The sequence below is a fragment of the Perca fluviatilis genome, chromosome 2, assembly GCF_010015445.1.
Source record: "Perca fluviatilis chromosome 2, GENO_Pfluv_1.0, whole genome shotgun sequence".
NCBI classification, from domain to species: Eukaryota; Metazoa; Chordata; class Actinopteri; order Perciformes; family Percidae; genus Perca; species Perca fluviatilis.
The window spans coordinates 17,048,341-17,074,144 of record NC_053113.1 but is presented as its reverse complement, the minus strand read 5'-3'; the positions used below and the strand labels follow the sequence as shown (position 1 = coordinate 17,074,144).

The 25,804-nt window shown below is 40.0% G+C and overlaps 1 protein-coding gene across 3 annotated transcripts; it reads right to left on the bottom strand.

Annotated features, from left to right (window-relative positions):
• Positions 1–262: 262 nt before the first annotated feature.
• LOC120573264 (alpha-2-macroglobulin-like) lies at positions 263–21,531 on the bottom strand. Of its 3 annotated transcripts, none has more exons than XM_039822905.1 (36): positions 21,431–21,531; positions 21,125–21,305; positions 20,715–20,871; positions 18,774–18,826; positions 18,323–18,343; positions 17,322–17,487; positions 17,155–17,239; positions 16,898–17,048; positions 16,488–16,605; positions 16,252–16,361; positions 15,986–16,153; positions 14,906–15,133; positions 13,987–14,050; positions 13,745–13,890; positions 12,601–12,750; positions 12,017–12,163; positions 11,787–11,910; positions 11,498–11,666; positions 10,817–11,042; positions 10,034–10,160; positions 9,780–9,901; positions 9,635–9,686; positions 9,030–9,113; positions 8,559–8,735; positions 8,068–8,143; positions 7,728–7,884; positions 4,938–5,012; positions 3,477–3,651; positions 3,193–3,380; positions 2,320–2,532; positions 2,071–2,189; positions 1,763–1,853; positions 1,608–1,676; positions 1,419–1,524; positions 1,206–1,247; positions 263–445 (listed from the first exon to the last, which is right to left on the bottom strand). In XM_039822905.1, exons 1-36 carry the CDS (start codon positions 21,514–21,516, stop codon positions 441–443), a joined length of 4,428 nt encoding a protein of 1,475 aa, XP_039678839.1. In that variant the 5' UTR covers positions 21,517–21,531; the 3' UTR covers positions 263–440. The 3 variants fall into 3 exon arrangements, with proteins under 3 accessions (XP_039678839.1, XP_039678847.1, XP_039678857.1); XM_039822913.1 differs by having other exon boundaries at positions 11,796–11,910; XM_039822923.1 differs by having other exon boundaries at positions 11,805–11,910.
• Positions 21,532–25,804: the final 4,273 nt, after the last annotated feature.

Genomic DNA, 25,804 nt, shown 5'->3' with positions numbered 1-25,804 from the left:
TCAGCCTGATCACCTGAGTTGGTGAGGGTTTACGTGCATATTATAAAAATATTTGCTAAACTTCGATTTCCAACTGCTTTAGGAGATGGGATTTGCAGATTCTCTGAGTCTGAGTTTAGATGTTATCTAAAGAACACTTTGCTTTTGTGACCGCATTTCCACACTAAGCTTAGCTGCACAACTTCTGGTCTCTGGATAAAACACATACGATAAATACACAGCAGAAAGATTAAACCGTGGAAAAAGTTCAACAAAAGACCAGTTTCAAACGGGACATTAACGTCACATTATTTAATTGTCCATCATGCATGTATTTCACTTCAGACAGTTACACAGATGTAAGGGGTTGTAGCAGAATACTAACAAGGAAATACAAACAGACATGGTATTAGTACATAATATGTATCTTCTGGACGACTGGAGGACTGACCACACGCTCTTCAAGCTGCAAAAGAAATTAAAAATAAAATTCATTGCGAAGACTTAAGCCTTTTCATACCAAATATTTGACACCTGACAGTTTACACCAATGCTACTATAAGAGACAGTGTATCCTCTTCATAGCAACGACTCTCTGTAGACCTACTTCCATTTGAACTGGATATAATTTGTACCATATGAATGAGGATAGTTAATTTCCAGTAGTAATGAATTAGCAAAAAATATAAATAAAAAGAATTTGGAGCAGTCCATTATCATTTTTAGCAAAACATTAACTATCGAGACAGCATGTCACCAGGGGAACGGCTGATGATAACACTGCTTCTTGGAAACAGGTGAGCTACATCCCATAGATATACAGTGTATGTTTTCTTAGTAACACTATTCTTTTGATAAGGGAATAGAGGGAATAGATTAACAGTTGAGGAAAATTAAAAGTATCGTCCTGACTGCCATTTTCGACCAGCTGACTTCGCTACGAGCTAATTGGCTGTTCAAACTGGTGACGTGCCTTACGTTCTAAAACCAGCCAATGCGACTTGACAAGCTGAGTCGCAGGTGACGCCATCAGACTGCTGCAACGTTCTAAAATGTTTTTTCCTCATTGCAAATCATTGGTGTGATCTGGGCTTTACAGTCTACACTAGTTGTATGCTTCATTTGGTTTTAGGTTACAACATTTGCACTTTTTCCAATCTTTTAAACAATTCCAATTTACAGTTACATACGTCATAGTGCTTCTGTATGTTATTACAGTTCGTTACCTGCAACACAAGGGTGGATGTATTCTGTATCAGACTGGTCACCTTAAGGGGAAAAAAGTAGAAAATCAGTCAAACTTGAATCATATGTTCAATAGCCCATAATATTTAACATATAAATGACTATTCTGATAACTGTTCAGGTTGTTGTACAGCTACCACGGAGCAGTGTGTGCTGTGACTTCTGTGAATGAAGTTTAGAGAGAACTGATTTACTTGGCTGGTAGTAGTCGTAGATCTTGACCTCGGCTGGCTTCAGGTTCTGCACTTGGTGCTCCTGTATGAGCTTCAGGCTGTGGTTGATGCCTATGTCCTTCGGTAACTGTTGGAAGAAAAACAGACGACATGATCAGTAACTAATCTGGAGAGAATCATCTCTTGTTTGTCACTTTAAATCCCTCTCACCTCCTGTATGTACACCAGAACATGATCCTCATTTTGTTCAACACGATCCACCAGCAGGGCACCTTTGAGCTGTGACGAGACATTAATCAGCTGTTATCATGACAACAACAACTGACACAAATACTACTCAGTTTAAAGTTACCGTAATCACTCACCATGTTCAAAGACTCTGGGTCTGGGACAAATCCAGAGAGCATTTTGATATCCAGGATAACCATGTTTGTGCTGGACTCCTTTCCACTATATCTGTAATAAAAGTACCATAAAAACATGATGTCAATCTGGTGCTTTGGAAGGCTCCATTTACCGTTTGTTTGAGCTGAGTTTTAGCTACCAAGTTGTAAACATTCCTCCCCTGTCCATCCACCAACAGTTACATAGTTCAAGCCGGAAGATGCAGAGGAGTATTTGCTAAAAACTTCAGTATTTGTCAATGTTGTGGATCTTCTTGTTGATTACTTACAGGGATGTTAGGTTCAGACTGAGTTTGGGTCTTTTGCTGGTGCAGTCGGCCTCTGGTTTGACCTCAACACTGAGAGTGGTAACATCAGCAGGAGTTGGGATGTTATAGACGAGAGAAATCTAAACAAGGAAAGTAATTAATATTCATAAAAAGTGAAGAAGAATCTCAAGAATTTTCTTTGCTCAAATTGGTTCAAATGTACAGTATGAAGCATCAGGATTGGTGGTTTATGTACATCTAACCACTGACCTGTACTGCAGCACATGCAGTGCCCTTCACCTCCAGGCTGTACTTTCCTGTCACGTCCTGCAGCTGCTTCTCCTGGTAGAGCAGTTTGTTGTTCTGATTCACATCAAACATCAGCTGGCCACTGGGAGACTGGACCGTCACTGTGCTTGAACCCTCTGGACTGAACACCAGAGTGGAGCAGAGAGCCAGAGCCTGAAGAGCCACCACGGTGTCCTACAACACACACAAAAGAAAATACCTTATACTTATGTGCTTAAATTTATACAAATGTAAATGTTCTTTTGTTTACACCTGTAGCAGCTTTCATATGTAGGAGTTCACTTTTATCAATTTCAGGTCTCTCCAATTGTTGATTTTCATACAGAACTCAATTAAGAAAATTACCATTTATAACAATAGTATGCACATTTTATTTGTAATTAATGGGCTAAACCAATGCTATTGTTCTCAGTATGGTTTAACTGACACTAAACTGTTGAGGTATCAGGCAATGTCGCTGTCCTGTGAGAACTATCCATGTCTAAATAATGTTTGAGAGAGTTAAGAGTTTCAGTTTTAAAATAATTTGAAAGATAAACTGAAGGCTTTAGTATTTTTTAAGCGGATAAAATGCTCCTTTACTTCATAAGCTAAATACAACATTTAAAGAAACATTGAATTGAAGAAGCAGAAAAATGCATTGTCACAAACAAAATGAAAATAGGGCTGTTTTTCTTGTGCCATGCCATTGTTTTCGGGCTGTCAGACAAATGGGCTTTAGGTCACAGCTAAGCCATACATTTTTAAATAACTTTGTTTGTTCATCTTATTTGTCCCAGAAGAGATTACTGTATGTTTGACTCAAAGTCCAGCTTAACCCTGTCTGGGCTGTACCTGTGTGGAGGAGAATCCTCCATAATAGTTCTGCTGGCTAGTCAGCCATCTAACGATGCGGCTGGCGTAGACCAGGTCTTCAACAGTCGGAGAGGCACTGAGTTTAGCCAGCAGCACATAGGAGCTGATCTCCACAGAGAGAGAGGCTGACGTTTCTGTTGCTGTCTGAGACCAGTGGAGGAACCCTCCTAAAAAACAGCCATCCACAAAGAGACCAACAGGCACAGGGTAAGCTTTGTCACAGTAATGAAGCCAGAATCATTTCCTGTAGGAGGAGGACTCACCTTCTTGTAATGCAACAGTGTCTAGGTGATTCAGTAGGTGAGCACGGGTCTCCATGTCTCCTGCCAGGGTGAAGACGTACGCCAGCAGAGCTGTGGTGTAGGTGTTGCTGAGGTCACTGATGGACTCCTTGAGGCAAGACAAGCTAGCATTCACAGGTCCATGAACCGCAGGATTCTAGAACAGATTCAAAAAATACATTGTCTTTCGCCGCTGTGTTTCTGTCCCTGGAGTCAGAACTAAACCGGGGGAAGCGGCGTTCAGTTTTAATGCTCCACATATCTGGAACAAACTCCCAGAAATATTTTTTATACTGCGTCTTTAAATTGTTCACTTCTTATACTGCACCTTCTATTGTTGTATTTTATGTTTTTACATTTTTAATTGTTACTGAAGTTGCATTGTTGAAAATTGGAACTGTATGACAATGTGAGCATATAATAAGAAATACAAATTAAGACCAGTAGGACTACTTATTAAATGCTCCTTTGGGGCGCCTGGTTAGCTCACCTGGTAGAGCAGGTGCCCATATAGAGAAGTTTACTTCTCGACGCAGCGGCCACAGGTTTGACTCGGACCTGCGGCCCTTTGCTGCATGTCATTCCCCTTCTCTCCACTTTCAAGTCTGAACTGTCCTACAAATAAAGGCCTAAAATGCTCAAAAAGAAAAGAAGAAAAAAACAATTTTAAAAGCTCCTTTGCTCAGCTTTTTGAAAAAGAGATTTTTATGATAGACAGTTTCAATCATCACTACAACCAAATACTTCATGCCTGTGCTCAAAACTAAATCGGTTTTTCTACTACTTAAGTGGCATCAAGCAGTGAGGTTGCAGCAACCAACTGAATACGCCTCTGCTTCCCCCCTGCTATCCAAGCGTGTAGGAGAGCCTACAGTGGCCTTCACTTAAATGTAAAAACATGAAAGGCCCTCTCTAAAGCCAGTATGGCCCCGTGGCAGTGGACCCTGTCACTACCGATGTGAGTCGAATGCAGATGTGAGTTGCGCATGCTCAGATTTATCAATCGGTGATTGTTTGTTTGCTAACGTTAGCTCAAAACGCCATTCAAGTGACAGCCTTTGTTGTGTTTGATTGCTAACATTACAGAAGTCTCTCATTAGCAGGTTCTTGTAGGCTACTTGTCGCAAAGTGACGCATGTGCAACTCACATCGGGTAGAGACAGACCCACTCCCAATGTAGATATGAAGTGCTCATTCTAATCTAACGAAAACATCAATTCTGTTTCAGGTGATTATACACTAATGAAAACATTTCTGCCAATAGACCCCCCCTACATCCTACACACTGGTCCTTTAAAAACAGTAAAAAACAAGAAATAACATTGTTATGTTTACAACTACAGTTCAGAATCTTTGGTGCTATGCCATAAATATTTCAATTCAAATTAATGCTACAATGCATCTTACGTACATATACATTCATATTACAAATAATCAACTCACCTCTATGGTAGTATTCATCTCCAAGAAAGCAGCAGTGATGTAGGCACTGAGAGTAACTTCATCAGACACACCACCCTGTAAAGAGGAAGCATAAGTAATTAGTGATCTAGTCTGACTCACTGGATGCAGAATGTAGGCCTGTCATTGGCCACGCATTTCAAACAGTATTCTTCTCCCCTTTTTGCCATCGCCACTGTCAATTTCAGCCAAAGCCAGTCTATTCCCCCATAGCCAAAGGAATTCTGGGCCTGGTAAAAAAGGCACTCTATGGGCCCATCCACAGCTGTTCATTCTAGCATCTTTTTGGGCCCTTCTCACACGAGGGCCATGCGTACTCAGTCCTCTTCCCTTTGGTTATTATTAGGATTCCCTGGTTGGTATAATGGAGTCCTAATATATTTAACTGACCACCTCCACCATAATTCAAACCATAAACTCAGCTCATAACCTCACACAAGACGACTGATCAGATTGTTTACCATGTAGGTATACGACTCGATTCAAAGACAAGTCACTTTTGGATGGAAATCCTTTCAATAGGGGGCTCAAATTTGGTAGAGTTTACCAGATGTGTCACTTTTGTAAAAAGAAACCTTTATTTAATAAAATGAAAGGAGAGATGGGTAAATGTATTTAGTATATTAGTAAATATGAACAAATTGTATATTAAAAATTATATTAATCACTGTTCATATTTGTATATAGGGCTATGTATATACAGTGCCTTGCGAAAGTATTCGGCCCCCTTGAACGTTTCGACCTTTGCCACATTTCAGGCCTCAAACATAAAGATATAAAACTGTAATTTTTTGTAAAGAATCAACAACAAGTGGGTCCCAATTATGAAGTGGAACGAAATTCATTGGCTATTTCAAACTTTTTTAACAAAAAAAAACTGAAAAAGTGGGCGTGCAAAATTATTCAGCCCCTTTACTTTCAGTGCAGCAAACTCTCTCCAGAAGTTCAGTGAGGATCTCTGAATGATCCAATGTTGACCTAAATGACTAATGATGATAAATAGAATCCAGCTGTGTGTAATCAAGTCTCCGTATATGCACCTGCTCTGTGATAGTCTCAGAGGTCCGTGTAAAGCGCAGAGAGCATCATGAAGAACAAGGAACACACCAGGCAGGTCCGAGATACTGTTGTGGAGAAGTTTAAAGCCGGATTTGGATACAAAAAGATTCCCCAAGCTTTAAACATCCCAAGGAGCACTGTGCAAGCGATAATATTGAAATGGAAGGAGTATCAGACCACTACAAATCTACGAAGACCCGGCCATCCCTCTAAACTTTCAGCTCATACAATGAGAAGACTGATCAGAGATGCAGCCAAGAGGCCCATGATCACTCTGGATGAACTGCAGAGATCTACAGCTGAGGTGGGAGACTCTGTCCATAGGACAACAATCAGTCGTATACTGCACAAATCTGGCCTTTATGGAAGAGTGGCAAGAAGAAAGCCATTTCTTAAAGATATCCATAAAAAGTGTCGTTTAAAGTTTGCCAAAAGCCACCTGGGAGACACACCAAACATGTGGAAGAAGGTGCTGTGGTCAGATGAAACCAAAATCGAACTTTTTGGCAACAATGCAAAACGTTATGTTTGGCGTAAAAGCAACACAGCTCATCACCCTGAACACACCATCCCCACTGTCAAACATGGTGGTGGCAGCATCATGGTTTGGGCCTGCTTTTCTTCAGCAGGGACAGGGAAGATGGTTAAAATTGATGGGAAGATGGATGGAGCCAAATACAGGACCATTCTGGAAGAAAACCTGATGGAGTCTGCAAAAGACCTGAGACTGGGACAGAGATTTGTCTTCCAACAAGACAATGATCCAAAACATAAAGCAAAATCTACAATGGAATGGTTCACAAATAAACATATCCAGGTGTTGGAATGGCCAAGTCAAAGTCCAGACCTGAATCCAATCGAATCTGTGGAAAGAACTGAAAACTGCTGTTCACAAACGCTCTCCATCCAACCTCACTGAGCTCTAGCTGTTTTGCAAGGAGGAAGCAGGGAAAATGTCAGTCTCTCGGTGCAAAACTGATAGAGACATACCCGTAAACGCTTACAGCTGTAATCGCAGCAAAAGGTGGCGCTACAAAGTATTAACTTAAGGGGGCTGAATAATTTGGCACGCCCAATATTTCAGTTTTTTATTTGTTTAAAAGGTTTGACATATCCAATAAATTTCGTTCCACTTCATGATTGTGTCCCACTTGTTGATTCTTCACAAAAAATTACAGTTTTATATCTTTATGTTTGAGGCCTGAAATGTGGCAAAAGGTCGAAAAGTTCAAGGGGGCCGAATACTTTCGCAAGGCACTGTACAGACATAGATCACTGTACCTCCAACATTCAGGGGCCCCGACTCAAGTAGATTTAAGTCTCCTTAAGCATTTGTGAAACAGGACATTGCCTCTATTTACAAATGCTTGTCAGTTGGAAATTGCAAATACATTTGTGAGTCCCACAAGGCTCTCACATGCATGAGTCACAATTATGGCATTTGTTTTGATAAGTGAAACCTGTTGAAATTAATCTAAGAGGGAATTATCGCATATTGCAAATTGTTCCTTTTATGTCGCAAATTTTGTGAAGTGGCCCCAGGCTGGTATTTCTTACTACTGAGACATGAATGAAAGTCCTGATGGTGCATTTCCATTTAACTACTGCTACAGCAAAAGTGTCATTTAGTAAAATTAACATACTGACCTTCTTTAGTTTCAGTTATCATCAGTCATTGTTCTACAAACTCTAGTAAAGAGGGACTTTCATTACCTTCATTCTGTTGTTGAAGAGCTTTCCTGACTGTTCAAAACAGCCATTTCTTCGTTGTTTACTTTTCAGCCAGGTCACGGACGCTTCAATGTTCGCTGGGTCAATGTAGATGAAAGACTGAGCTTTGGCAAACGATCTCAACACAAATGCAGTCAGCCTGAGGATATTAAAACAAAGTTAGACAGAAAAAAAGACAAGAGGAAGCACTTATGATCCGTTTAATGTCTCACGATACTCATCTACTCTAGAAGTATAAACTGTATGTCATGGTAAATGTTGCACAACATGTAAATATATAATTAATTATTCTTTGTGGATAATTGACCAGTAATGGTCTCACCAAGTGTTCCCTGGTCCTGCTCCAAATGTGCTGTAAGCACCGTCCTGATGTTTGTAGTTCAGCTGTCTCTGGTAGCCTGTATAGCAATAGAAACACTAATTAGGGAATTTACAGATTTGATAAGCTCATTATTTTAGGTGAATTTGTTTAAAACAGCTCTGTAAGTGTGAATATACAGATGTAAAAAAATAAAACAAAAAAACAACATTTTAGTGGACAGCTGACAGTAAAAAGATGACAGGAAATTAGGGGAGAGAAAGAAGGAATGACATGCAACAAGGTCGTTATGGTGGGGTAGGGGCCTGTTGTCAGCACCATAACCCAGAGGCCAGCAGGGTGCCCCTGATCTGTAGTCTCTAATTGGAATGATGAGCACTGTCAAGCGATTATGCACGCTGCTTATTATATTTTGTGCAACCAGCACCAGAATGTAGCAGACGGTAGATTTGGCATACGTGTTCTTTTAGCTACCAAAGTAAACGGAGACTCACCACTGGTCAGGAAGTTGGTAGCCTTTTCTCTGATGGCTGGGGTCAGCTGCTGTGTGTTTCTCAGGTACTCGAGGATGTAGATATTTGGGGCAAGGAGCGCCATGTTCTGCTCACCACATCCATACGGCATCTGCAGCAGCCCATCCAGGTTCTTCAGAGCCCGGCCCAGAATGTCACCTGCCCAAAAACACGGAATCACTGAGACCAAACACATAACTAACCTGACCTTTACTTTCTACTGGGGCTTGAAAGACAAACTGTTCTTATGTTGTTATTCCACCTTTTGTTAATCCCGACAGAAACTAATTTAATATGTTGAAGGTATAAATGTACTTTGTATTTTGACTTTACTTTGTAGTTAGAATGAAAATGAATCAATTTAACAGTGGTTGTTGATGCAAGCCTTTTCCCTTCCTAGAATTTTCTTGATTAAAGCAACTCTCAATTAAAATAATTTTTCTATTAATTTACCAAGGACTGATACTGAAGCACGGGCAGATCCATCAATCATGTTCTCAGGGAGTTGTATGTCCATTTCCTCTGTCAAAGCTTCCCCTGTGAACAGAGAGAGAGACAGCAAACACTCACAAAGATGTCTTTTAGGTTAAACGGTGGTTTAGGTGGTGACGATCACATTGAAAAATAAATAACAGTAATTTCTTATACTGCACTGTAAATTTTATTCTTGTTTTTAAATTGTTTTTAATTGTTTTCTAACTGCTCTTTAATGTTTTATGTAAAGCACTTTGAATTGCCCTGTTGCTGAAATGTGCTATACAAATAAAGCTGCCATGCCTTGCCTAAACAGACAGTTAGTGGATCATGTATTGAAACAGCTCAGACTGGATTAAGAAAGATAAAACCACAAAAATGGAGGGTTCTTTCATTAGGTTGATAATGTATTTAATGACACACCTGCGCTATACTTGGCAAATCTGCCATAATCACAAGGAAACTAAGTGCTATCTGCAAGTAGTGAATGTCTCCATTACATTTTTAACATACAATATACTCGACTTCCAGTATTTGTCTTTTCACATGTTTGATGGGCCAGGCCTGGTGTAAACCGTACTGACCTTTTGGGCAGAGCAGCCAGTTGTAGGTCTTTGTCATCTCAGTTCCCTCAGCCTGAGAGGGAAAGAAATAATGTGAGTTACAGAGTTTTCATTTGGTTAATGGATAAAAATTCTCCCTTTCTCATCTTGTTTTTAAAGTACCAACCTTTACTATGAGAGGTCGTGTGACCACATCAATTCGTCCCCTTTCAGGCACGCTCACAATCTCATTGTCACATGAAACTTGGGATGTCACGGCCTCAGCACTCACTGACACATTTACAACTCCTAAAAAGAACAAATAGTGTGAAACGTGATTCAGAACAACAACATTTTGTCACTAATGTGGATCTGATTTCATAGAGATCAAAAAGGGCTCCTCCACCTCGACAGCCTTGTGGATAAAAGCTTGACTCTCACCTAAGGCTGAGGGGGCCATGGTCCAGCTGAGGGTCTTGCGCTCACTGCCACACAGACAGGATGTGTACTGGTCACCAGAGAGGGGGGTGAGGGTGTAATCTAAGGAGGGGGTTGGAGTCACAGTGACCTGTTTAGAGATAAGAAAAATATATTTTAAAACTGGAGATTTATGGAAAATGCAAAAAAACTGTTATGGGCAACCAGTGCAGTGATGCAATCCATTTTATTGAGAAAACAGTTGTCTTTAGATTCAACTCATAACCAATTGTTGTAAGTATGTTGTGCGTCCAAAGGTTTGTATACACACATGCATTATATACACACACAGTACATGCATTATGTCCTGTTATTTATGAGCTTTATTTTGTCTTCCAGATAATGCAAATCAAAAGGAAAAAACTAATAGCACAAACAACCAGTGAAGTATTGATTCATCAAATGGTCACAGGAATTAAAAAAACATAAACTGCATTAATATTGGATGAATTTCCATCTAATTCAGTACATTTCAACAAGAGGATACTTTTGGGTGATCCCTTAACAGGTAAATTGTATATATAAAAATAATCACTAATCCACATACTTTGGTTTACGACCAAAATAGTTGCAGACCAATCACCATCTTACTGTACATTGTTTTGTGCTAATTAGCTAATTTTAGATGCTAACACACTAAGGTGGTGGAAATGGTATACATGACACCTGAACAAACATCAGCATATTAGCATAGCTAATGTTAGCATGCTAACATAAGCATTTAGGGCATGTAAAAAAAAAAATTACCATGATGCAGCTGGTCAGGTAGTTGAAGGTGGTGGCCTTCAGTTCAAAGTGCTCCCCCCGGATGATGGAGTAGGGCAGGCTGAGCTCCAGGAAGAAGGGCTGGAAGACGGTGATGTTTTTACGTGGAGCCAAGCCGAAACCCTGAGGGGACAGACAGAAAGCCTCCGTCTCCCAGGTGGTGATGGTGTCTGGGACAGTGAGGGACACATCCTTCGTTCCAGACTCTCTGGATCAGCAGATACACAGACGCATACGGTGAACTTGAAAAACAGACTCGCTTGATTAAATAGTAAAAGAAATAACAATGTGAGTAGATTACTAACGTGTAGACTTAATTGCAGTAACACCACCACATTGTAGTTACTGTTACCTAAAAAGAATGTGTAAATGTGAAATTGTTTCATATGCTTTGTCCTTGAGATCTCAGAAACTCAGTAAATGCAGTTATACTGGGTTTCATGTGTACTCTAGCCCAAAAAGACTATTCCCCATACACAATCCTTCTAAAAGAATCGTCGTAATACATTCTGCTAAAGTAAACTAAAATTAGACTCAAAGCTTAGGAGCAGTGTCAGTAAATTATTGTGGAGGGAGACAGCAGGAAGTCCAAGAGAGACTTTGGTGCACACACAAATGCCCTCAAACACATGACCATCAAAACCCTCTGTGGCAAAAACTCACCCAACTTCCACCAGGTCCCATATCCAGGTGTCAGGGAAGAAAGTGCGGACTGTCTCTATTGGTGATTTATCAGGAGAGGACATATCAGGGGCCGCAGCAGCTCCATCAGAGCCTCTGGCTGTCAAGTCTACCATTCTGGCCATGATAGGATTCGAATTATACATAAAAACTGAGAAGAAAGTAACAAATATTTTGTTAGAAAAAAATGAAGCAATGACACAGTTACCGGTTTTAATGAGGTAGTTAATATTCAGCATGTGTCACTTGATGGAGCAAAAAGGAAAGTCACCATAGTCACCATAGTCACCATAGTCACCATAGCCACCATGGCCCTGGTGGTATTCTCTTCCTTTGTATTTGAGGCATGAAGGCTCTCGGATAACCATGTTTGTTGCCATTTTCATCCCTACATTCTAGATAATCCAACAACAAACAGGCATTACTGAAAAGTCGATAAATGTGCAACAATAACTTATTAGTATATTTTTTATTTTGTACACTCATTTGTGCAGGAAGTACCTGGAAAACGGTATAAGCATCAGCTGTCCCACCACCATGGGGGTATGGCAAAACATATCTTCTCTGTCTCACATGCAAACATTCTGCATCATCTCGAACGTTATATGGAATATAGGATATTTTTTTGACCGGCAACAATTGAAATATCTGAAATGAAATGTTTGGTTCAAAGTTATAAACTGACCATGTTTGATGTTCTATCAAGATCTGACAATTGGGAAACTCTTGGACCCTAAGATACTCTTATATCTTGAAACATGAATGTAAAGTATATCTGTAAAATCATTGCCTTTATTCATAAGGCAGACTCTTACAGAGGGCTACACCTCACATGTGATCATAACCTTATACTATAGCATTTTCATAACATGCTTACAACTGGGTGAAAAGAAAAAAATCAGCATTGAGCTGCATTGCACAATTGATAGCAATGTATAACTGGTAGAGGGAGAAAAGGAAGAAAGATTAACCATGGGACAAGTAGATAACAGCAGAGTAAAAATGGATGATGATACATTTGCAAAAGACTATGCAGAGGTAACAAGTTATGTATGCATATAGTTTTGGTTGATTCCAGTAGTTACCTTGTCTGCATCCAGAGTCTTCCCTGGCTCCTTGATGAGGACGCTCTGGTCAACAGCGCTCACACCACACAGAGATTCTGGCTGGGCGGTAACCTGCATGATGGTCTCCTCTCCTGGGACAGCCGAGGACGGAGAAAACTCCAAAGACACCTGACACAATCGGAAAAGACATCGTACCATTTTAGTGGTAGATGAGAACCTGGGATTTCAACCTGACACAATCGTGCTTTATTTTCCCCTCCCAGATTGAGGTTTAATCAGAAGGCCTGTTCTTAAAAGATATTTTTTTTTATTGTATTAGATAGTGATAGTAGGAAATGGGGGAGAGACAGAGGGGACGATATGCAGCAAAGGGCCACAGGTCGGACTTAACCTGCTCTGCTACCAAGGACTCAGCCTACATGGGGCACATACTCCACTGGGTGAGCTGGAGGTCAACCCATCAGAAGAGCTTTTTGATGAAATCACTGACCTTTTCTTTGAGCTGACATCCTTACATTCGTGGTCGGAAGTGCCTAGCAGGGAAATTGCATCACGCCAGGCCCACACAGCAATTTCACTAGAAGCATTTTTCTGCCAGTGGAATGGCTACATGGCAGTTGGTCCTGCCAACGCTAAATTGCTCATAATGTATCTAGTGTGATTTGGGGGTTATGATATTGTTGTCAGTCCGCATTCGCTGCTCTGCTAAGGTTGGTGCTTCCTTTCGAGGAGTGACAGAGTCAGAGCCTAGATGCCAAAAATCAATGCTGCATTTATTAAACATTTACATAAATAATCCATTCCACCTAAATTGGCTGACTGAACTTTACACTGATTTGCACACCATGACATCAGACAAGGGAAATGCTTAATGCATAAATAATCTTGTGTTAGTATAACTAGCTAAGACTTCATATGGATTTTATCACCCCACCCATGCAATAGAGTCAGAAAAGGTTGTCCTTCATGATAGAAAATAGATATGGCCCCAACATGTAGGAGGTTACTGTAATTCATTTCAGTGAGATACTTAAAATTGCTCCAAAAAATGTCTTGCATAGATAATCAGCTTTTTTTCTTTCAAGAAAAGGCTGCATGCTGTATTGATGTTTTGTAACAACTAACAGCCTTTGCCACATGTCTCAGTTCTTCTCAGGCTGACCTTGTGACTGAAGCATTGCTCAGTAGAGAAGTCAGCGCTGTTGGCGATCACAGTCTCACTGGGGAGGATGGCATAAGCCACAACCTGGACGACTGGTGCCATGTCTGGAGACACGGTCAGCTTAAAGGACACCTCGCCCTCATTCACTGAAACAACATGAACAACAATCACATGACTCCATAGATCAATAGCTTGGCCATGCTAATTCAAAGGATACTTTTAAGACAAGTCACTTTGCTCACCCAATTTATCTTTGACTTCGACCAGTTCAACTCCTTGTAAAACAACGGCTCCTCTTGATAAGACCTGGGAAATTTAAAAGAAAATGACAAAGAATGAGTAATGCAACATGCCCGGTCTGCTGTGAGGTTCTGTCATGTGATTAAGTACATAGTGGAATATGTTTATATGGTTCATGTCAAAAAGTTTTCCGTTTAGTTCAGTTGAAAAAGGAGGAGTTATTCAAAGGCAACATCAACATATCCAGAGCAGGATATTTAATAAGAGACTCTGTAAAATGTATTAAAAAGGGAACTTTACAATTTTACAAATCTAAACCACAAGTCTGTATATAGTAGAGTACTACTGCATATGGGGGGTGTTACCTTGCATAAGTCAGCATTGGTTGGGGGGCTGAAGAGAAGTTTGAACATTCTGGGGGTGTGGAACCCATAAGCTACATTAGCCACTACTAGCATGACACACTCCAATGTCCGACCACACTTTCAATGGTTGAGTTGCATTATGGGTAATGTTGCTGCTTGGTTTTGGCTAGAAAGTATACAATAAAAAAAGAAAGTTCTGGTGCAGTGATTTTGATCATTTTCCCTAAAGGGTCATTTGTGATTCTCCAGTGGCTTAATCTCACCAGACTGGATATTTAACTTTTAATATTTGGATGAAGGTAGTGGAAACTCCCATCTGGAATTTCTTTTGCAGATTTGTTTTACAGTGTTTCCAGTACAGTGCTTGCAACTGTAAACAAGGTTTGCCCTAATGTTAGCTTTCAAACTTTTTCTCAACGTTGTCAATGCTTAAATGTTGACATGTAGCACAAAATCTCCTGAGTAATGATGTAATGGTTCTTTTAAAAACATCTTCCCCATGGCCATGTCTCTGGAAGAGAACTGGTGACGGGAAAATAGTTCACCAACCACTCACCAGATACATCACATCCATAAAGCCCTGGGCCTCTCCAACTACGGTGTATTGGATGAAGATGTCTTCTTCTTTGTCACAGGAAAGTGGTTCATCCTTCTTCTTTACGTCCAGGAAGCTGACTGTTTTAGTATCAGGAGAAGAAGGTGTGGCCAAAGACACTGTGTGATCGTTAGACTCATAGTATGGTGTTCTATAAGGACGGTAGCCCAGTGTCGGTGTGTCGCTAACCTAGAGAGCAGAAAGAAAAAGAAAAAACACTAGATCATGGCAGATGAAGTAGAAGAAATCTTCAGTTTTTACAGCCATGACAATTTTTGTAGGTATAGACCGATCGTTCCTAAATGGCACCTTGGTCAGTTGCAGCATATTGAGAAACCATTTGAAGTGTCAGATTTGGACCATTATCAACTTCATCAATCAATCAATCAATCAATCAATCAAATTTATTTATAAAGCACTTTAAAAGCAGCCAACGTTGCACAAGGTGCTGTACAGAAAAAATTTAAATAATTTAAAACATTTACAACATCTACATTAAAAAATAAAACAGTATCACAGTCAAAATAATTACACAAAAATGTCAGCCTCTGCTGGGAAAGGCCAAGGATATATGGCCATAAAATATACGGGGAGCCAGTGGAGCGAAGCTAAAACGGGGGTAATGTGCTCATATTTACGTGCTCCTGTTAAGAGACGCAACATTTTGTACCATCTGAAGACGAGCAACTGAAGCGGCACTGATGCCTACATATAGGGAGTTACAGTAATCCAACCTAGTGGTCACAAAGGTGTGTATTACTGTTTCAAAGTGCTGCCTAGTAAGAATCGCCTTGATTTTGGCTAACTGCCGTAATTGGAAAAAGCCTGCTTTAACCACCGCCCCAATCTGTTTATCCATCTTAATATCTTAGTCAATTTTAATCCCTAAATTTGTAATGGTTGGCTTGATGTATTGAGCTAAGGGACCCAGATTGACAGAAGGGGTCCCACTGTGTACACCAAAAACCATCACTTCCGTTTTAGTTTCATTAAAACTTCATGATAAATGTTGGGTTACAGATAATAATTTCTACTTCTTACTTGTAAGTGGATGTCCCCTTCAATGTCAGCGGTGCTTAATGAGAAAGTGGCGACACCATCACTGTCTGTTGTGAGATTCTGTAACCAACACGATGACCACCTATTCCCGTCAAACAGGAACACCGGCATGTCAGGAATGGGTGTATTATTGTAATAAACTGCTTTAACCTGTTGGAAGCACAACGTTGTATCACTGAGAATGCACACTGCTTCAGTTACACTGTGTATAGAATCACATTGAAGAAGTGAAGACCAAATGCACTTACTTTTCCTTCCACATTTGATCCTTCATTATAAATCTTGGGAGTGTCAGTTAAAGACAGCTTTCCAACAACATATGAAATCACCGTAGTCTTCTCTTGTGAGAGTGAAATACCTGTACAAGAAGACTTCATGTTACAACAATGTGGACGCCATATTGTTTCAATACATGGCATAGCAATTTTGTTATAGGCATACTAACTCTTTTTAAAACATAACTACAATATATTTTATGACTTGCCTGTCCCCTCCTCTTCCATATTTGCACTGAGTTGCAGTACATCTTGTAGCGCCTTTTGCGCAATTTTTGTGAAAGTTGACATTGTGAAGATAAAAGTGGCACAGCCTCTCTTGTCCGTCTATAAAGCACAATAAAATAAGATAAAATAAAATGAAAAAGTGAAGGACATCTACAAACTTTCCAGATGTCATGCCCTTATTACTTCTTAAAAAACTGTAATTGTCAAATCTTTATATCTAACTACTATCTCCATTGTATAAAAATGAACTTTTAAACTCCTCAATTTGTACATTAGACTGACAAGACAGATGACAATATGTAGTGTTAAATGTGCACAGTGTACATTCTGTAGGAGAATATGTAAGGTCTATGCACCTTGCTTCATGAGACTGTCACCATGGCTACTGTACCTGCTTTGTCTCCTCGTAGCAAGGCATCGGGATTTCAGGGATTCCCTCTGGATGTTCAAGGGTGTATACAAGGGGTATACCATAATAGGCATATAAAGGTCGGCACACCTTAAAGTCAACACTGCCTGGCACAGGCTGTCCGTATGTATACCTAATTAGATGAAATGGAAAAAAAAACACATTGAAAAGAAAGTAATCCCTAAACTGGACCTATTTTAGAATATTTCAGAGTAATGAGCAAAATAGCTTTTACTTACGTTGCACACACTTCAGCCTTGATTTCTTCCTGATTAATATTTACTTCATCAAATGCATTTAATTTTACATCAAATTTAGGCAAAACTGGGAACAAAATATGATTATTAGAACTTTTGCTTCATTACACATGGATTGAAATGGATGGTAAAAAAAAAAACTAACTTACCGTATTTTTCCACCTTGAAGCTGTGTTGTATTTTATCTGACCCAATCGACACAGTAACTTGGTAGGCTCCTTCACGGGCCTCAGAGTTCAAGGCGTAAGAAAGCTGCAATATCTTACTATTGGATGTTTCATTCAGCCACTGTCCAATCCTGTTGCTGTTAGAATCCTGTTAAGTGAAGTAAATGGGAAGAACATGTGACAATAGGAAACTCGTGAATACAGGAAGAGCATGTTTCTTCTTCTCCTTCCACAAGATGGCAGCTAAAACTGGGCCATGGTTTGGTGTAAAATGATATAAGTAGGACAATTATAAAAACTTGAAGTGCACTGGCAGGCTAATATCAGTGCCCAGTTACAGATCTATTGGTCTTAGTGTATATTTGTACCAACAGAATTTGCTGCAAAAGCATATCAATATTTGTCAAATTTCTTTTTTAAACCAAGTTTTATGTAGTATGACAAATCCATCTTAACTTTTGGTCCACTTACTAGCTTTTATTAGCTAGTCTTAGAGTTTGTGCAATGTAAAAAACAAACAAACTCCCATCTCCTGATGAACATTAAAGGCTGTTAATATCTCCAGAAAATGCTAATAAATAGAGCTCATAAATGGAGCTTGAGTTAAGATGTTTGTCAAAAACTAAAGGAAGGAAAAGGGAAAAATCTGAAAATGCAGCCTGTAAAACAATGCATGAATTCTTACACTTTACTGTCATTGTTCATAAATGCCTTGTTCAAGTTGTAAAATAGGTCTCCACACAGCGTACTGTGTGTTTGTCACATTTGATATCAGAATCCCTGAAACATTCCATAAAGCTTGGGCCTGACAGCTTATAAGTCACTTCATGTTTTTAGGAGATTAACATGCTGAACTTTTAATAGCCTAATAAGTCAACTGGAGCATTTTGCTTTAAGGTATTTGTATTAGAAAACTTAAAAAAACATTATGTAACTTTCAGTTTAATATACCCAGTATGTTAAAGTGTGAATGTTACTCTTACCTCAATTTCAATTTTATCGTACTGTAAAGAAAGAAAAGATTTGTTAAAGCACAAGATGCTTTGTATTCCTCTCATCACAGTGTCGAAACGAGTTAAAGATTTGAGCTCTTATATTTATTCTGATTTATAGTTTCTGGAGAAGAAAATACAGTTCTATTGTAATCTTTAGTATAGATTCCACTGTTATTTCCAATTAAATGGGATAATGTGTGACAAAATGTTGCAAAATGATAAACACTTGTTGGAATGGATCCATCACTGGGTCAGCAACCTTCAAAGCAGCTTGGTAGTTTTACCTAAAGGGGCTGTGGTTGTGCTACTGACCCAGAGCTTCACCAGGAGCTCATATTCTGGTTCAATCAAAACTAAAACCTGCACCATTATCAAACCATATCACTGATACTGTTTATGAATGAGACCTAAAGAAAGGAAAGACTGTTCAAACACTCACCAGCTGATTGACCGGTCTTAACTTGTTATCCAGTGTGATGACTCTGAAATGCACTGACAGACATGCAGAGAGATTACATGAAGCCTTTACAGCTCTTCTACAGCAGTGTTAAACATCCTAACAGGCCAGTGATTGGTCTTCTGTTACTGAGAAATTACAAATTTGAAAGGAAGAAAATGTTATAAAAAATGTATAGTTTACTATTGGTCTTCCCTGTTGTCTGCCATAGAACTGCACACATTGTAAGTAATCAGTGGAAAATGTCCCAATATCCCAAGAAGGAAACTTCACTTTCAACTCAGTGTACATAATTAGTGTTAACATTTAGGAATCTGGACACAGCCTTGGATTTCAATAAAGTGGTGGATAGTTTTGCACGGAAACTGCTGTTAAGGAATAGTACTCATTTTGAGATAAGATACTGTCACGGGGCGGAAGTTTATTTTATTTTGCATGCTTTTATTGGATTTGTTGTGGTTTTATTATTTGCTGTGGTTTTATTTGCTGTGTTTTTATCTTTTTTATTGCATGGTTTTATTCTGAAATGTGTGTGTTTTTTAATGTTGACTTCCGCCACCGGACACTGACCAATCAGGCTAATGACTTGCACCTGAGAGTCAGAAAGGGTTGATTGGTTTTTAAAGAGCAGAACAGCAACAGGAAATAGGCCCATGGGAGAAGGAGAAGGACAAGGACAAGGACAAGGACAAGGACAAGGACAAGGACAAGGACAAGGACAAGGACAGAGGCACATGGGAGAAGGAGGAGGCCATGAAGAACATGAGGGAGGCCTGAGAGTATGAGAAGAGACACCTGGAAGATGGAGGAGAGCACACCGTGGAAGACGCTGAAAGCACGACCGAGCATACAGAACAGGCGGAGAAGCAGCCAGGAGATCGGACGAAGAGACACGGAAAAAGAACCTTAGAGCCCTGAAGCTACAACGAAGAAAACACAAACACCGACCGCTAGCGGAAGGTGACAGATGAAAAGGAGGCTGATTCCTGGCAGAGCCCTGTGGACATTTTAAACCCAAGACTCCTGTTCCGTTGGACTGTTTTAACTTTATTTTTAGTGGTTGTGTTAAATCCTTTTTTAAAAAGAGGAAGTTTTATTCTTTTAAAATAAATGTGTTATTCCTCAATTAGTTTTTTACTCATTGTTTGAAATACACTGTCTTACTGCTCTCCCCCGGCAAAAATAACCTGTTTTTAATCTTTTAACTTAATTTTTTAATTGTTGTAGTTTTAAAGAGGTCCTAGGCCTCAAGCAAAACCTAGGTGGTGTTGTCAGCCCTCTTTTACACCATTTTTATTATTCGATATTTTTCATTCGCGCCATACCACCACCCCCACTTATTACAATACCTTGTTTTAAATAATATTGTCAACGTGGGACATTATTAATATATCCAGAATGGGGGGGACTTCTGTGCTCTCAACTGCAGCAGGGGAAAAGGAGTAATTTCATTTGTACTAACGTATTATATATACACTGTACAGTATATGCTAATATGTTTCTCGGCTTCTGTGATTTTTAACCTCTACGATCCGTTTCTCACTACCTGTTATTCTTAAATCCTGGGAATGTCAATATATAAGATTTGATATTGTGATAATACATTTTCTACGCAGTGCTGCATGCACTGCAATTTGTAAAGCGCAAACTTGTCTCTACATGGTACCATATTGTGTACTACATCATAGCTCTTGGATTTGATTTATTTGCACAATAACACAAAGCGGCATAAACAGGACATCAGACAAGAAGCAAGGTGTGCAAGTGACGAAAAAAACAAACCCTAGAGGCTTGTGGAAGGAATCTCATCTCAATATTATAAGCAAACCCAAGGTAATGTAATCTACATAAGTAACCAAACATGGAATTGAAAAGTAAATAAACCAACATAAATAGAGTAAAAACCCATCAGCTCAAAATTACCTGTTTGTCCTGGGAGGTAGATTGGTTTATCTGTTTGGATGAAAGTCATTGGTCGATAGACTTTGATCTTAACTTTTCGGACTTCTTTAGAGTAGAATGTGTCACCTCGTACCTCAACCACGAAGTTCTGCACCACTTCATCCTGCACTAAAGGAACCTGTGACAGAAAGAGATTTTATAGACACCAAGAGAGCCATTACATCCCATTAGAAAATGATTTATGAATATTTAACTTGATCTGTTGTAATTTGAATGGTTAAAATCACATATTATAACAGCAGTTTACACAATTTATTATTCATTTATATTGTGTGCTTTCCTTTACAAATCTGTTTGTGTTATGAAATCCCATCAATGTTTTCCAACTAAATTTTTTCAACACATTTTGTGGAAATGAACAAATCAATCACCTTAAAATTAGTGCAGGTATGAAATTCTTGACTGGACGTCTTCTTCAGAAGGGTTGTATTCGCCTCTTGGGACATCAGAGTGACACTCATTTCCAGAGTCTCGCTGGGCTGCAGGAGACTCGCACAGAATTTGGTCTCAGCTCCAGATTCAAGAATTGCAGGAATGGCTACCATGTACTGCCTACAGCCACAGACACACATACAGTACATATCTCACTGAATCTGAGATAGAAATAACCCCAACCCAGAAGATTATGCAGCATAAAATCCTGGCTATTATTTTTTTAAACTGTAGAGGTAACTTACGGTCCTGACACTGCTTGGCCCACACACATCCAGCTCAAGAAGACACACAGTTTCCATGTCCACATCTGAATCCCAGGACGACCCATGACTGAATGAGATGATCCTGAGTCAGCATCTGTTTAATAGTCTCTGATAGAGAATCCCACGCCCACAAACGCACCCCTAACCCATTCAATCATTTATATTCTTCATGTTGTGGTGTGTAAGGTGTATAATAATGTTCTTACTAATTGCAGATTAATATAATAAGAATGTAAAATGTTTCCATAAGAGACCAAGTGTGTTTTGGTGTATGCTTATTGCACAGAGTTGTGTGTTGTCATAGAGACGGTGGTTCCCCAAACAAAGGAAACTCTGATGCACAGATGGTTTAGCTTAAGCGGTAAATATAAGATAGTTACGGTCACAGTGTCCTCAAAAAAAGTACATTGAGCAATATTAACAAGTGAAACAGGAACAGAATGTACCGCTTTGCGTGAGAGCAAATGAAGACGAGACACAGCACAGTGGCCTCAACCCTGGCGTGTGTTGTGTGAAGATTAAACTCCCTGTACTGAAGAAAAGAGGCAGCCCAAGAAAGAAAGTGTAAGAGATGAGGGGAAGTATAGATCGGGTCTCACGAGGTCTGTCTGACAGTCTAGAGATACGTGGACCGGCTCTGGCTTTTTGTCAGGCAAGTGAGCCGGGATCAGGGGCGGATCTACAGGGGGGCAAAGAGGGGGCAGCTGACCCCCCACTGTAGGGCCTTGCCCCCCCAGCAGCCCCCTTAACTTTGGTGTTCAAAAAACTGTGTTTGTAAAAACAAACTACCACTATGTCCACAAGCTTCTTAAAACATTGAAACAAACAATGAATTTATATTAATTAATAATAAATAATAATTGTAGATGTAATCTTAGCCCCCTGCCCTCAAATACTTAGCTATGTCCCAGCATCAAATGTGCAGAGCGGCGTTCGCAGAGTCTGGCTCGCAGATAGCGAGTCTGGTGAGGTGGCCCTGCATCCCAGCAAAGACTGGAGCGACTGAGCTGCCCTCGAGCCTCATTTTAAATTTTAAAACTGTCCTTAAATTTGTAATAAATGTTATGTATGCTAAATGCGAGTCAGCATCAACAGCACGTCTATTATATCAAATCGCCCCCTCTGGATTTGTAAGAGCATTCTGCCCTTCAATTTGTTTTGATTTTAGTAAAGACGAGAACAGCATAATACAAAATATTACAAAATGGCATGTTTGAATTCATAATTCATGTGGTTAGTTAAGGGGTACTTTAAAATCCACTTACTCTCACATCACAGCAATAAGGCTGCACAAATTAAACAAGTTGACATTATTTACTGTCAAACTGGGAAAATAACAAATACAATGGGATTAAGAAGGCTAGTCTAAACATAACTGTGCATGTAATAAATATCTTCTGATTTTATGTTTGTTAGGCTACGTATTAGCTACAGGGCCCTACAGTGTAATGTAATACAAGGATAACCAGAGGTTTTCACATCTTGACTTTTACAGGCCAGAGTAGCTGGAGCTATTAGCTGAAGCGTAAAAGTGGGGATATTGCCAGCCAAGAAAATTCTGAGTAGTGCATAGGAGGAAAAGAAGGAGGGAAATGAAGAAGAAGAAGGCAGTAAACTGGAATGACCAGGCGGGTCAGAGCAGGAAAAGACCACAGAAGGAGATGCAGAAATAAGTGAAAGAGAAAAGGGAAAGGAAGAATTGACTGTGAGGGATGAAGAGTAGGCTGCAGATTCAGAGAGAGGGACAGAGGCAGGGAGTGATCAGATGAAGATGACAGGGAGGAAGAGGCCTGCAGTTACCCCTGGGCCATATGGTTTGTTTATATTCTCCTTCCATATTAATTGCAGTACAGTAGCATAACATGTCAACAACATGTTTTCAGTTTTGGGCTATTTCCATTCAGTTGTATATGTTATAGGGTTAGATATATAAAGATGTACATATATACATAGATTATCTTATTATGTTTTACAGTTTCTCTATCAAACCTTTTGTTTGATCATAATTACTGATTAAATAAGACACATACTGTTCTATTTGTCTGTATCAATAAATATGATCAAGCTATTTAATTCAATTTCAGCTAAATTCAAATTTATTTATAGTATCAAATCGTAAGACACTTTACAGATAGAGTAGGTCTAGACCACACTCTATAATTTACAAAGACCCAACAATTCCCCCAAGAGCAAGCATTTAGTACAACAGTGGCGAGGGCAAACTTCCCTTTTGGGCAGAAACCTTAGACAGACCCAGGCTCTTGGTGAGCAGCCATCTGCCGCTTGGGACACAGAGACGGCTACAGATATACAAATATAGAGAATTATGATTCATAATAAGTTGGTATGATGAACGGTGGAAATTATAGTAACAATAAAGATAATGGAACTATGACTAGAAATAATAGTTGTAGCGGTTCAGGGTGTAGCAGGGCGTTGTGGGGCATAGTAGGGCATAGCAGTGCGTTTACATATGGGGGTTCCCATGTACCGTCTTCCCCTGCCACCCTGCCAAGATCTCTCGCTACCCCTTTTCTAGATCTGTCACTGGCCGGGATCCAGGCTAGGCTAATGGTACGTGTACACTGGGAAGCGTCATTTCCACGCTTTCCATTCATTGTCTATGTGAGCAGCCAGGCAAAACTCCCTCTAGTTAACTCCCACAACTGACAACGAAGGCGAACAAGCTAACGGGAGTCTAGTTAACTCCGACAACTGACAACGAAGGCGAACAAGCTAACGGGAGTCTAGTTAACTCCGACAACTGACAACAAGGGCGAACAAGATAACAGGAGTCTAGTTAACTCCGACAACTGACAACAAAGGCGAACAAGCTAACGGGAGTCTAGTTAACTCCGACAACTGACAACAAAGGCGAACAAGCTAACGGGAGTCTAGTTAACTCCGACAACTGACAACAAAGGCGAACAAGATAACAGGAGTCGCGCTAGCTAACTTGGACAACTGACAACAACGAAGACGAACAAGCTAACGGGAGTCTAGTTAACTCCGACAACTGACAAAAAAGACGAACAAGCTAACAGGAGTCGCACTAGCTAAAGGCCTCTTTACAGTTGCCGCACCCGACCTGGCACGCGCCAATGTGACGTCAAAATGACGTAGATCTTGCTGCCGTGCCAGGATTTAAAGAGCGCGACCAGAGGTTGTGCACCACTCTATTTTTTTCAGCGGCGCACAACAAAGTGGAAACAGGAAGCATGGACGAGTTCAAGGGCAACCGGATGCCAGGACTCTCAGAGTGACTGCACGTTTCTCTTATAAACTTACTGGGTTAAGATTAGTTCTTTTCAGAATCAGAATCAGAATCAGAAAGGGTTTTATTGCCAAGTACGTTTTTTAACACATACAAGGAATTTGTTTTGGTGTTGTTGGTGCACATCACACATTCTCTAAATGGAATATTAAACAATATAAGTATCGGTATAAACAATATAAGTATAAGTATATGTACACAGTATGTATTAAATTAAAAATAAAGATAGAAATAAAAAAAAAAAGTATAATAATAATAATAATAATAAATAAAGAGCAAAGAGCATTACAGCAGAGAGAGAACAGTGGCATGAAGAGCCAGATGGAGAGTCAGGGTGGTTTCCGGGCCTTGTTAATAAGGCTAGTGGCAAAGAGTTTGTGCCCGGGGTGGGAGGGATCGGCCACAATCTTTTCAGCACGCTCCAGAGATCTAGATTGTTTTGGTTGCACCACTTTGCCAGGTGGTCAGCCTCCGACCTGTAAGCGGACTCGTCTCCATCAGAGATGAGTCCGATGAGGGAGGTGTCGTCCGCGAACTTCAGAAGCTTGACGGATTTGTAACTGGAGGTGCAGCTGTTGGTGTACAGGGAGAAGTGCACAGGCGAAAGAACACAGCCCTGAGGGGATCCGGTGCTGATGGTCTGTGAGTTGGAGACGTGTTCCCCCAGCTTGACATGCTGCTTCCTGTCAGACAGGAAGTCAGTGATCCACCTGCAGGTGGAGTCAGGCACACCAAGCTGGGAGAGCCTCTCCTGGAGCAGAGCCGGGATGATGGTGTTGAAGGCAGAGCTGAAGTCCAAAAACAGGATCCTGGCGTAGGTTCCTGTTTTTTTTGTTTTTTTTTAAAGTAGATTATATTAATATCAAAAGCTTAATTTTTCTCTGGACTCGATCATAAATACATCAACATAGTCTGACCTTTGGAACGAACCACAAAAACTAGAAAATTGCATTCATGACGATTTATGGTGATTTTATTTCCGTTAGACCTTTGCCTACATTGACGCTGATGCATTAAAGAGGAGTGACTCCCCTGTTCCAAGATGGCGGCTCTGTTGACGCATTTGTTCCAATGAACTG

What these genes read in the sequence shown, in the direction of transcription:
- LOC120573264 (XM_039822905.1), bottom strand. Translation starts at nt 21,516, where the DNA reads ATGGGTCGTCCTGGGATTCAGATGTGGACATGGAAACTGTGTGTCTTC. An exon ending in CGAAGTCAAAGATAAATTGG is followed by an intron (nt 13,891 to 13,986) that starts GTGAGCAAAGTG and finishes ATGTTGTTTCAG; the next exon opens with TGAATGAGGGCGAGGTGTCC. An exon ending in ACCCAGAGTCTTTGAACATG is followed by an intron (nt 1,677 to 1,762) that starts GTGAGTGATTAC and finishes GTCTCGTCACAG; the next exon opens with CTCAAAGGTGCCCTGCTGGT.